The sequence below is a fragment of the Paralichthys olivaceus genome, chromosome 6, assembly GCF_024713975.1.
Source record: "Paralichthys olivaceus isolate ysfri-2021 chromosome 6, ASM2471397v2, whole genome shotgun sequence".
Taxonomy (NCBI): domain Eukaryota; kingdom Metazoa; phylum Chordata; class Actinopteri; order Pleuronectiformes; family Paralichthyidae; genus Paralichthys; species Paralichthys olivaceus.
The window spans coordinates 24,035,005-24,047,384 of record NC_091098.1 but is presented as its reverse complement, the minus strand read 5'-3'; the positions used below and the strand labels follow the sequence as shown (position 1 = coordinate 24,047,384).

The 12,380-nt window shown below is 46.5% G+C and overlaps 1 protein-coding gene across 1 annotated transcript in view; it reads right to left on the bottom strand.

Annotated features, from left to right (window-relative positions):
* The window catches only part of itga5 (integrin, alpha 5 (fibronectin receptor, alpha polypeptide)), a 29,995-nt gene extending 18,464 nt beyond the window's left edge, over positions 1-11,531 (bottom strand). Inside the window, exons 1-2 of the mRNA XM_069526868.1 lie at positions 11,076-11,531; positions 2,295-2,425 (exon numbers count right to left, since the gene is read on the bottom strand). Of these exons, the coding sequence (XP_069382969.1) occupies positions 2,295-2,425; positions 11,076-11,284 (340 nt within the window). The 5' untranslated portion in view covers positions 11,285-11,531. The remainder of the gene's footprint in view (positions 1-2,294; positions 2,426-11,075) is intronic.
* Between the last annotated feature and the right edge of the window lie 849 nt (positions 11,532-12,380).

Sequence of the window (12,380 nt, the reverse complement as noted above, 5' to 3'; positions counted from 1 at the left end):
AAAGTAGCTAAGCAAAGGTCTCACGTGGCAGCATTAGTTCTCGCATTAGCTCCGTGTCACTATAATGGCTGCTGACAAGCTCTGTTTGTTGTCTGACGGCGGCCAGCTGGAGTCACGTGAAATGCTCTGGGATGAAAACAGAGAGGAGGGGAAGCCAGAGACCGGCCACGATAACATGTCGTCTGACGGAAGTCACTTTGGGAGGCCGCTCAGCGCTGCGTGCTGATGTGACTCGGTGCCATGGCCCGGTTTCCCGTGGGACACAGCAGAGGAGCGTGGGGGTCTGGACTGCATCCATACACTAACCCCCGCCTTTGAACTGTGTGTGAGAGGACAGCCATTAGCGGGGTTAGAGCCTCTCGCTGTGAGTGTGTGTGTATTTTTGTGTGTGTCAGTGGGGAATGAGACAAATGGCCAAATTCACTCATCACATCAGCCGCCCCTGTGGGAGTACCGACAGCAGGAGACCAGAGGGGGACAGAGCGGAGGAACAGGGCTCTGGTTTCTCCCTCCTTCCCCTCGCTCCCTCTGGCCTTCTTACCCTCGCTCCCATCTTCCCATCCTCCCATCCTGTATGTGCCCCTCTCACACCCTCCCTAGTGCCCTCACTACCCTCTCCTCCTCCCAGATCCATAGACAGCCTCTTATCTCAATGGAAAAGGAAGTGGATGGGAGGGGGCCTCTGGCCACTTTGACCCAATTAGACCGGCTAATTAAGAGGGTCTGTGGCCTGTGGGTCAGAGCTCAAACACACCAACAGATACTGAGACCTACGACACCACTTTGTTTTAGCAAAATATTAGATACCGATACTCCAGCGGAAGATAAAAGTAATGTTGCAGTACTCTATTTCTATGTTTATATGAGCATCCATAGTGGAAAAAGTTTTTTTAAATATGTAACCGCCAGCATCATCATTTAATGTTTTTTTTTTTTTTTTTTATTGCTCTTGCTTTTTGCTTTTTACTATCAGGACTGGCAAAGAAAACAGTCACAGCTACAGTAAATGAATCGCAGCAGTAAATATCATCCATTTAACAGCTGTTTGGCACCGGGCACATTTGCATGCAGATGTCCGTGTATTGAGTGTTCCTCCACTGCACGGCGCCTCTGCCACGATCCAGATGTCGGAACCGGCTCTGGCACTCTAATCAGCTGCTTCAAAGCTCTTTAAAAAAAATATGAACGACGCCGTCTGACAACCCGGGGGACTGACCTTCCCCGTGAGACCGCGGTGCTCGCGGATGACATCACTCCCCGTAGCCTCCAGCCAACGCTGAGGGATGCGCAGCACATTTTATGTTGCAAGGAAAACAGTGCAAAAAAAAGGTATCAGGCAGCGGAGTCCAATGAAGGAACGCTGTTAAACCAGGCTTGTGAAACACTCAGTGGAATATTCCTCCCGACTGTACATTATGGATTGTAAATCTAAGTTGGCTTTCGCAACGCTAACTTTTGATTTCTCAGGAAAGACGCCAAAAGTGGTGTGGTAAATGTCCCCTTACGTGCAAGAGTGTGTTTTCATGGCATGTTCAATCTAAAAGCAAGTTACTACACAGCCCCTTTCCTCACTTCACTATTGTTCCGAACAGGCTGACAGACGCTCTGTCAACACAATGAAATAAGAATCTACTCATTAGACACCCTCACGCGCTTCCCCATGTTCCCCAAGACTACTTTACCTACATCCGACTCAACTCGATCCCTTTTGTCAGCTGCTTCACCGGGACAAGTCTTTGTCTGACATATTTGTTTATTGCTTGCTTATCTCACTACAGTTCCTGGGCAGCGGCAAGACAAACACGATCTGGAGGAAGGAAGGAGTACCCATCAAAAAAACCCTCTTCAACAGCCCATTATCCTTTTCATCCCCAAAAAGCAGACACAAACAGGAAGACAGGATCATCCCGAGTCCAGGAGCCATGTAGCCAACAACAGATCAGTGGAGTGGAACACTGACGCCTGATCCAGGTCTGCTGCTGACAAAAGGAGCAGAAAGGAAATGCTCCGATGGCTTCAAAAGTGTCCAGAGCAGTGGAAAACAAAGCTCGACCATTTCAAGAGGGTTTAAACACCATATTCAGTTCCTCAACCTCTCAAATGACCATGTAATGAGACTGGATTCTTATCAGTTAGATCAAAAATCACAAAGGAAGCATGTGATTTGTACTTAAGCACAATAAGAGTTAAATTTAACATTTTGTTTGCCGGCGGCATCAAAAATCCCCAAATGTCACAACTTCCCAACACCACATGAATGCAAAATGTGTCTTTGTGTCAAACATGAGGCTTACCTTCTGTATCAAACTCAATGGTGTGACAATCTGATTGGCTGAGGCTCCATGGACAGTAGAACACAGATCCTCCTTCTGTAACATTGACCTGCATCGTGTTGGCCTTGGGAGCTCCTATCACCACGCTTGCACTGTGAGGGAGAAAGAGACAGAGAGAGACAACGTGCTGTAAATCAAACATTACAACACAAACCCAGCGCTTATAAACCTGAGCCTCTTCGAGAAGCCATTGCTCAGCTTTGTTTAAATCTTCGCCTGGCCTCAATTAAAACTTTCCACTCAACAGCTTCAAACACGATGCAGCTTGCACATTTTCCTGCTTGTGACTCAGAGTTAAAACATTTTGACCGGCTGAAGCAGGGAGTTTTTACATAATCTCATACAATGAACTGCTCCTATGACATGATGTGAACGGTTTATTCACAGCCGCACTCACTGCACTCGGGTGCAGTCCGACACACATGGAGAAACTCTTGCGCCGTCACACATGCAGCCCCTGTGGGGCAGATTCAATGGGAAAACAAAAAAGCAGACGGGCTAAGTGGAGTCACACTCTTGTTTCTACAGCTGTCACACTAAACATGCATGTCCTTGGAGCTGCTCTGTTACAGCTACAGGAAGAGCAGCCAACCATTTCAACAGACATGTGAACCAGTGAGGTTACAGGTGCGTTCAAGACTAAAAACATGGATGTACTTCACAGATGAAAGAGAAGAAGGCAGAGAGCGATGATACATTGATGTTGGGTTTGGTTAAGTTGGCAGAAAAAAATCCCCCAGTGGATAATTTGACTTTTTTTTTTAGCCATTACCTCAATCCGGATCCACTTGACTTGACAAGCATCATAGATACAGTCCCTGGCACTGATGTGGGTAAAGGAGGCAGACCAGACATCATCTTAGGGCCTCCAAGACAGGAAGCGCGCACCCTTTCCTGTCCCAGATCGTCCAATAGGGCAGAAAAGTTTACATTTCGGCTAAGGTTAGCATCCTGCCCCCAAGGGTGATTACTCAGCAGGGTCCAGAGGAAGACGAACGAGCCAGCATGAGTCAAACAGTTAAACCGTGCGATATATAAAAGTCCTCGTAATCCACGATAATTAATCCACCTGACCCGATCTATTACCTTGTGTATGACAAGACATTATGAGATGGCTTGTGGAAATAAAATGTAACAACAATGGCCCAGGGTGCGTTGGTGGTCGGCACAAAGCTCCCACATCATCACAGCATCCACGGTTTATAAACCACACATCTGTGGGAGAACAAAGGCCCCAGAGAAGAAGGTATTAGTTTAATATTACACCGTCACCGTGGCCTCAATACCTCAGGAGAGATACAGGCCAATGCCAATTCCAAATGTGGAACAGAAACTCCTGGTTTGTGTTGGAAGAGAGGAAGAGAAACAAACCGGTCTCACTTGGAAAGCAAGAGACAGTGTCCCCCCTTTTATTTCTGACCACATGTGCAGACGCATGCAGGAATACCCCAGCGGAGCAGTGGAGCAGCGGAGCTCCACCTGTGCGATAATGTAAATCACAGAGAGGCTTCCTTCAGCTCAGGATCGTCTGAACTTTCATGCACAAATATCCAAGCAGTCGATAAATATATTTAAAATCAACAGATCCACATTCTTAAAAAACTTGTCGCGTACAAGTCCACCATATAATATATTTGAAGATAAATTTGATTCAGCTGATGCTTCCATGGCGAAATTCAAAATCATCTGAGGGCAAGCACATTTACGCAATAAGCAGCATGTTCACATAACAAGGCCGAGGAAATTGGAAGCCGCAGCATCTTTTGTTTAATCTGATCTGAACCGAGTCCAGACAGAGTTGGCCATGGCGGCTTTTCAAAACGAAGAAACACAGGAAATAACAAAACAAGCGGATCGCGCTTTAATCAGTGACTTTGCGGTCGAGACAGATTTTCACTACCTCACACAGATACATGCAGATGTGGGGAGACACGGTCACACACAAACGTGCGCTGATAGCGATCTGAAAGTGCTGTGAATGAGGAGGAATTAGCATTTAATGGGTCTCTATCTGGTGAGGATCAGTCGAGTTCTAGCTGGCAATTCCCCCCCTCCCCTTCCCCTTATCTGCTGGCCGTGCATTGAAAAGGTAGAGCTTTTGTATCATTAGCATTTAATGAAGCTTTAACCGCAGTCGACTGAGTGCTGCACAACAAATTCCTTTGTAAAAGTAAGGCCTCCAGGGCTGGGTATGCAAATATATGTAATTAGAAGGGGGTGAGAAATTCTCAGCTGCTGGGCTGAAGGACAGACATGCTCGTCGGGTCGAGAATCAAGTGGGTCCCTAGACAAAAGACTGTTGATGGTGGGAGTGAAATCAGCACCATCGCAGGTTTGATAGGGATCACGGCGGGGATAAGGAAAGCCTTGCTGACAGATGTAGCTCAGAGTGAATATGGAAAGGACTGGAAACCACTTCTCATACTCTCAGACACTTTACTCAATACTACTGTGCTGCTCACTGAAATGTTTTGGCTACAGGAGAATCATACCAATCATCCTCTACATCTGAACAACTGCATACACTTGAAAACACATAGATTCTGCTGCTTGTAGCAGCTCTGCCGTCAGAGCCACTGAAACAGGGAAGTTTGGAAACACAATGTGAATACTCAATTACAAGCATTGCTGACCCTGTTGTCTTGGCTAACAGCTGTAGTACTGTTAAATTCTGCATTTTACAATGATGCAACTGCAATTCCTGTGTGCACCAGCATGTCTAGTGTATGTGAGGGGTCACGTGTTGTGCATTTTTCAGGCCTGTTAGCATGGACGGGAATTCAAACTTATATGAAGACAAAGCCAAAGATTGTTTTAGTTTTTTCAAACAAAAACACACTCTTCTCAATACATCAGCGCTGCTCACTGAAATGTTTTGGCTGCTTGGGCTCGGTTGTCATGTTGCAATGGACAAATAGCAACTGCATTACACAAGACACTTGAGCAATATCCTTATGGAGGGGGAGTTGGGGTATGAAAAGCATTAGTGGCTTCACCATGTCTCGCACACTCGACCCCACCAGCTGCCGTTCGGCAGCCACTAATGACCTCCACCACCCGGCTCACAATTAAACATTAATTAAGCTACAGTAAGTGACTTGGGCTGCAAGTGAGGAATGTGAAAACAAGAGTGGAGGACTGGGGTTTTTCTTCTTATTTGAAGCTCAAGCAATCAAGAGGACGAAAATCCCTCAGCGCACCATAATTACCAGACTCTGACCATATTTTATGTGGGCTTGAGAAATTGGGGGCGATGCAGAGCACTGGAACTTGCTGATGTGAGGCTATGTTGAGCAGCCAAGGCTAATACAGTTTATGATGAGGTTACAGGAGGGGGCTGTCAGAGGGCAAATTCTTCTGTTACCCCCTCCTGTTCATACCCACACACACCACTCCCTCGACGCCCCCATTCCACATTTAATTGTCTTCCACCCAGCTGCAAAAGCTGATGTCACTTGAACACTATTATAAATGCTTCACGCTAGAAAGAGGGGGGAAAAAAAAAAATCACACGCACATTTGTTAAGCCTGCCAGTGTTGGCTACAGTCACCATCTGCAGTCGTAAACACGGCTCAACGAACGATATGGCACAGGGGGAACGACTGGGGGGAAAAACTGAGCAGTGGCCGTCAATCCTCCGCAGCACCTTAGTTAAACATGCACGCTGACCCATGGAGTTTACACTGAGCTATCAACACATGCTTAAACAATGAAGTGGTTCCATATCAGTAAAAGGAACTCGGATGCAGTGACCTGATAGGAGCCACAGGCAGCTCTTGACCTTCACCGCTCCCGTTCCTGCAGAAGAAAGACGAAGGGAGGACGCCGGAATAAAGCGAAGTACATCCCTCCCCCCAGTTTGACTCTGAGGAATCACTTAACCAACAAAATTTAATGACACCTGGATCGCTGAGAGTGGAAATATGGAGCTGAACAGTTATTTGACATGTTCAGCAAATTAATGGCCGCTTGATGCTGCAGGGTGACATCATCCAACAGCAGCGATATTGACTTTTCAAAGCCTGCGTGGGCACTTAGAGTGAGATCAGCTGAAAGACAGAAATAAGGAGTGCAAGTGGTATGTGATGACTTATTCTAGACCACATGGAGCCACACCGACAGTCACACGTCCTCTCAGAGCCAAGGCCAGACAGGAGCTGTTCCTTACGGCTGCCATATGGACGCTCGTCTACTCACACACACACACACACACGTGTTCTCTTTGCTGCTGTCCAGGAGACTGAAGATGATGAGAGTAGCAGTGCCTGCTGCGATGGCGTGTGCTGACTACAGACGGTCTACTGTGCTGAGCTGAAGCCACATTTTCAGATGGTACTGTATGTCACAGAGAAGGATCTGTATATGTTGCTCTTCAGGCCTGGAGCAAGTCACGTGTCTCCGAGACAATTTATGGATTTGAATTCCCACATGTCAGGATGAGCTTTAAAAGGAGCCACTGAGATTTGAATCAGCATCAACCAGCAGATGAATCGTTGAATCTAATATAAATCTAATTTTCCTTAGTATCTAGTGTTAGGGCAACAGGTGGCTTGCAAACCAAAAGTGCTGCGAGCCTAGATCGCCGAATAATGTTAATTACTGTCACACAGTTTAGACGCGACAATTTTACGTGTGTCTGCAGCTTGGGGTTCGGAGTTTGGTAAATGAATTACAAAGCAAACACCCTGCAGATTCCGCAATGATAGTTTTTTCCAAACTTTCAGCAAGTTAACAATCCTTTTATAAGTGTATTGTATCATTGCATGTTTTACAGTTAATGTGTGAAAACCAGCAGCAGCTTTTAAAAACCAAAAAGAGCATTTCACATGTAAAATAAATACATCAATGACTTGTACCTATGTGTTTTCTCATACAGAATTTCTCCCCCACCCCTTCACACTCCAGCCTCCCTGAAATCCTCCTGCAGGGAGTTTAACTGCCGGTGGTTCACACCTCTCTCCACAATGCCCACGTCAGGGGGTCCGGTCCTCTCACCTCCGTATAGAGAGGCCGTTGTACTAAGTGTGGTGGTGGGGGGTTGAAGCAGCTGTTGAAACGCTTTGTCTGCGCACCCAGAACTCCCAGCCGCACCCACACAAGCATGCATACAAACACACATTCATGGACGTTACATCTTATTTCCATCTCAAATATGAGAACTGATGCAAATTTGAATGTCAGCCAGTTGAGCGCCACTGGTCCGTGGCGTCATACGCTTACTGCCGTATAAAGAAAAGCCTTTATCAAGTTACCGTGGATGTGAGTCATTTTCTGACCTGGGGTTAAAGCAAACCAGGCCTTCTGGCAGTCATAGATTAAATCTAGCAAAGCATGAGTCAGGACGACCCTGACCGACGGACCACTCCATTCCAAAGTAGACATGACGTCCTGCGGGCATTCCCGACCCAGTACTGCACTGAGGTGACAGCAGGGTTCACAAGCCCTTTAAACACACTGTCACCATCCAACCTGACATCTTTTTTAAGCACAACACACACAGACTCTTTATTTAAAACCAGCAACAGCTAGACAGGCAGTCCAAGTTTGAGACAGACGCAGTTTAGCCACTGACCGTTACAGCAACAGAGACTAATGTTCCCAACCTACTCTGACTCATCACGGCTGAACACAATGTTTGACAACATAAGATTAAAGCAGCCTTTCACAAGCCAATAAATTCCGAAAGAAACTAATCTAACTTGAAGTTCCTCCAATTAAAGACAGTCAACAATCAGACAAAGGGCCCTGTTGTCGGCTCGCATATACAAGAACCTGGATTAAGCAAAATTCGGCCAAATATACGAGCTGCTCTCCTACAGCTCCAACACTTCAGTGGTCTGATTTAGAAAAAGGAGACAAGAAAAGGACACCAATGAAAACAATAACAGAAATGAGACTGATCTTATATGGAGAGGGACCTCGGTGTTGACACAGAGAAAACACGACCGCTTTAGTGGCCAAAGGAGACCCCAGTCCAATGTCAATATTAGTTCAACCCTAACCCTGTTTGAGAGGGTAAACTTCAGGAGAGTGACCTACATGGACCGGCTGACCTCAGCATGTGCTCGTCATGGCCCAACCATCCGTGAGCTAATGCACATCAGTGACACGTCGGTCAAAGACATGGAGGCGTTGACTGGAACTTGTAACTTTCTCCATCAGACCATCCTCCGTTGTTTCACATTAGATTTGAATGATGCCAGAAAAGTCAAAAGGGTGTTTAAATAAGTTTCAACAAAAAACTTTTCATCATATTTCACCACCTTCACTTTCCAGAGGCTGTCTCATCCTCTCATGCACACCAGGCGAGGTCTGTTATTATTTACAGCCCCTGACCTTTGACCCTTTCTATCTCGGTATGATCCACTCCCTCATCCCTGCCTGGCACCGGAGAAAGTCAAAGCAGAGTCAGTCGGCGTTTGAAGGCAGGGTGAGCTCTCCCCTTGACGCAGAGGAGGGTGTGAGTGACTATTGACTCAAAGCAGCTCATCGTCTCTCAATGTGGAATAACATACACACACAAGAGGGGACCATTTATATCCTCTTGCCCTTCCTGTGTGCTTCTGACAAGGGCCGTCACACGGTTCACAGACACTATCCTCAGGCGTTCTTCCATGGTGGGCCGTCTGCCAGTGTCCAAACTTAATTTTATTACGCCAGGCCGAAGGGCATGACAGACCCACACATACAAACTCTCAGTTGTCAGAGATAAACGTCAAGGCGAGAGAGAGAGTGAGCCTTTGTGTTTGTAGGCAGAGCCATTTATGGATGGGAGACGTATTTTCCTCCCTTGTCTCCCCGTCTATATCTATCATCAGTCTCATTTCTGTAAAACAACACTGCGGTCTAACCTGTGATCTAGACAACAGTGTTTTTACTCATGGGGTCGGAGCCGAGCTCACAGCAGCTCATAAACTCCCTCAACTGACCTCACCCCGGGATTCCAGCTACTCCCCCACCTCCCCATTAATGTCTCTGAAGCGCAGGTCATGATGATGTGACGGTAAATCCCACAGATAACAGAAACTCAACTCAGGACTCCACTGATGTGTTTTCTAAGAAGCTGTGGATGAAAAGTGTCACGTACATGTGGTGTGCAGATAAAACCATGATTCACCTTCTTGACTCTGCTCTCTCATACTTTGTTTTGTTTGACATTTGACTTTTGAATACATATCATCCACAGGGAAATTACAGGGCGCCGGGCTGTAGGAAGCTACACTTAGACGCCGTTCCTGCTCTGCACATACAAACCATTATCTCATCTCCTCCTGTGTAAGTGTAGAAAAGTTCACATTATGTCATTAGTAAGATGACGTCCACTCTGTCTCATGCTTAATGGGACAAAGAGAGATGATGGGGTAGTGGGGGAGGCGGTGGTTGATGAATTAAAAAGCTCTGCAGAATGACATCAGCACAGGAGGAAGTGAGGAGGGGGACGTTGGAGAGAAAAGTGGGGTCCATGCATACGAGCCTCACGTACTAAATCATGCTGCTCTCTCCTGAAGGCCCTGCTTCTCAGGCAGAGACATGAAGAGCAATAGCTGCAGGCTTTTAAAGAGACAGTCGGGGGGCCAGGGGGAAGAGGGGGGGAAATCTCCCCATGTCTGAGAGTCTGTCGTCCAGGGAAGTAGGGAGGAGAAGCAGGGGAAACTAGAGCTGCTGCTGGCGGCCCACTCGGCACAAAGCCCTTTCTCAAATCCCAGCATGCTGGCTGGTTAAACTGGTGGGCCGAGACACCGTTAGTGCTCGGCAGACACGGCCTCAGCCAGGAAGTCTGATCGTGTCTGAGTGAAACCTTGACTGCGGCTGCATAACCTTTTCTTAATGATTATTACGATTACAGGGTTGGGTCCACGGCCCACCAGAGGCTACAGAATGGGTAGCAACACAAATGCAAATCTGTCAGTGACTGAGTTAACCCATGCTTTGCTTTTTCACTGTATCCAAGCTCACACAAAGACAACATGCTCCCAGGACAGTCAACATGTCCGACACTATTATATTCTCCTCAGACTGCCGGGGTATTAGACCTGACCACAGGCATGTCACGCATGATATAAAGTCCAACAACTGACTGGTGCCAAAATCTCTTAAGGAAGAATGCTGGGATTGTAGTGGTACTGAGTGTTACAGGGATCACATCTCCACTGAGCCAGGAAGCATCACAATCAGCAGCAACGTTTCATCCCAGTAAGATGGGACTGCTGTGGGTTACAGTCAAGGGGCGAGCGAGGGAAGATTAAGAGGTCAGAATTATGTCATTTTGAAAATTGGATTAGGATTTGAGGGCCATTCCAAAAGCTTCTGCTCCTTCTTTGAGTTCTTCCTTTACTGTGATGAAAACAGACACTCTTTTATATTGGCATTACTCAGGATTTGACGTAGGAGTCATTTAGAACGTAAATGTAATTACCTCAATATATCCAATTACAGTGGGTTACACTCACTGTGCGTGTAGAATGCGTCCAAAAGGCAGAGTCAATACTCAAAACCCAGATTCATCTCACAGAACGTACTGCGTCCTTTTCCTATTGGAAACTCGCTCTGGAACTCTAACAGGGGGATTTGTAGATGTTCTGCAGTTTGGCATAAACCTCCGATTTAAACCAATGGAAAGTTTTACATGTATGTACAACCGGGTCTGAGGAGCCCAGATGGAACCATAAACAAACCTCTTCTTGATGAAGACCCTTCTTTACAAGGAACCATTACATTAGTCGTGCGTAAAAGAAACTCACCTGGCAGAATCAGCCAAATAAAAGTCAACAGCATATCCGAAGTAGCTCCCTGGAGGTCCGCTGTAAACAGCTGGATTGTCCACGTCCAAGTTGAACGCCTCGCAGGCAGGCGGAGAGAAGGTGAGTGAGAGTCCGATGATACAAAGGAGCGAGCGGGAGAGACGCGGCACCATCCTCGGCGTCTTTGCGCAAAACCGTTCCAATCCCATTTCTGCGAATAAAGTAATCCACTAAAAGTTTGCTTTGTAAAAAAAAAAAAATGTCAAAAGGTCCCCGTGTCCTCGCTCTGGAGTCCACAGATCAGGCCTGAGAACAGTGGAGGAGTGAGACTACAACTGCATCCCTGTAACTCTGGCCAGTGTCTCATTAATGCTCCGTCAGCTCCTCTGTGCGTCCTCACTCTGCCCCTCGCTCTGTGCGTCTCGCAGGGCGCACGCCTCCTCTGCTCCCCTCATCATGATACATGGAGCAGGGAGTTCCCACAGCCGTGACAAAGTTTGGAAGAGGAGGAGGAGCCTGTGATTCCCTTAAAGGAAAAAAAAAAAACTTTGCAGAGGGGCTCTTCTCATCCACTATCTCAGAGTCTATGTTTACCCACGAGGCAAGAACATTTGCAGTTTTGATTTCCAACAATTTCTTATCTGCGACACTGAGATTATTAACCAAAAGAAAACAATGGATCCATAACCCTGCTTTTGGGTTTATCTCACAGTTATCTTGACCCTCCTTCTGAGAATGAGTGGTGTAAGGGGGGGCAGCCTCATAGGTGATGGAAAGTTCAATGAATCTCCACATGTCCAACCAATAGATATAAAAGCCTCTGATGTCCACGGTCTGATAATCATGTGGATCTCTTCTCCTTGAGGTTTTCACTGATAAGTCAGGAATTCAAACTGTTGTGAAAAGTGCTGCTTGTGTGTGCTTTGTGGGCACTGATAGCCCCAACCCCAACTTTTTCTATAATAACTAGGATGGCAGTACAGCACAAAGCCTACGTCCACAAAGGTCCAACAGTCACTGCATCCAAACCGGCTGCACCAAATTTCACACACTCATCAGTTTTTTTCATCAAGATCCACGAATGATTCCCTGGAGAAATGTTGAAAAACGCCCTATTTCACAATGTTAGACAAAGTTAGAAAAAAAAAATTTGTATGGGTTCTTCCCTTATTACAACATCTCTCAGAGTTCCAAGGAAATCTGTGAAGTTATATTGGTGAAACCTCACAAGCAAACAAACCAATGAACTAACGGACAGGGTTGAAAACATATCTTACTTAGCGTGGGTACTAATAATTCTAACAA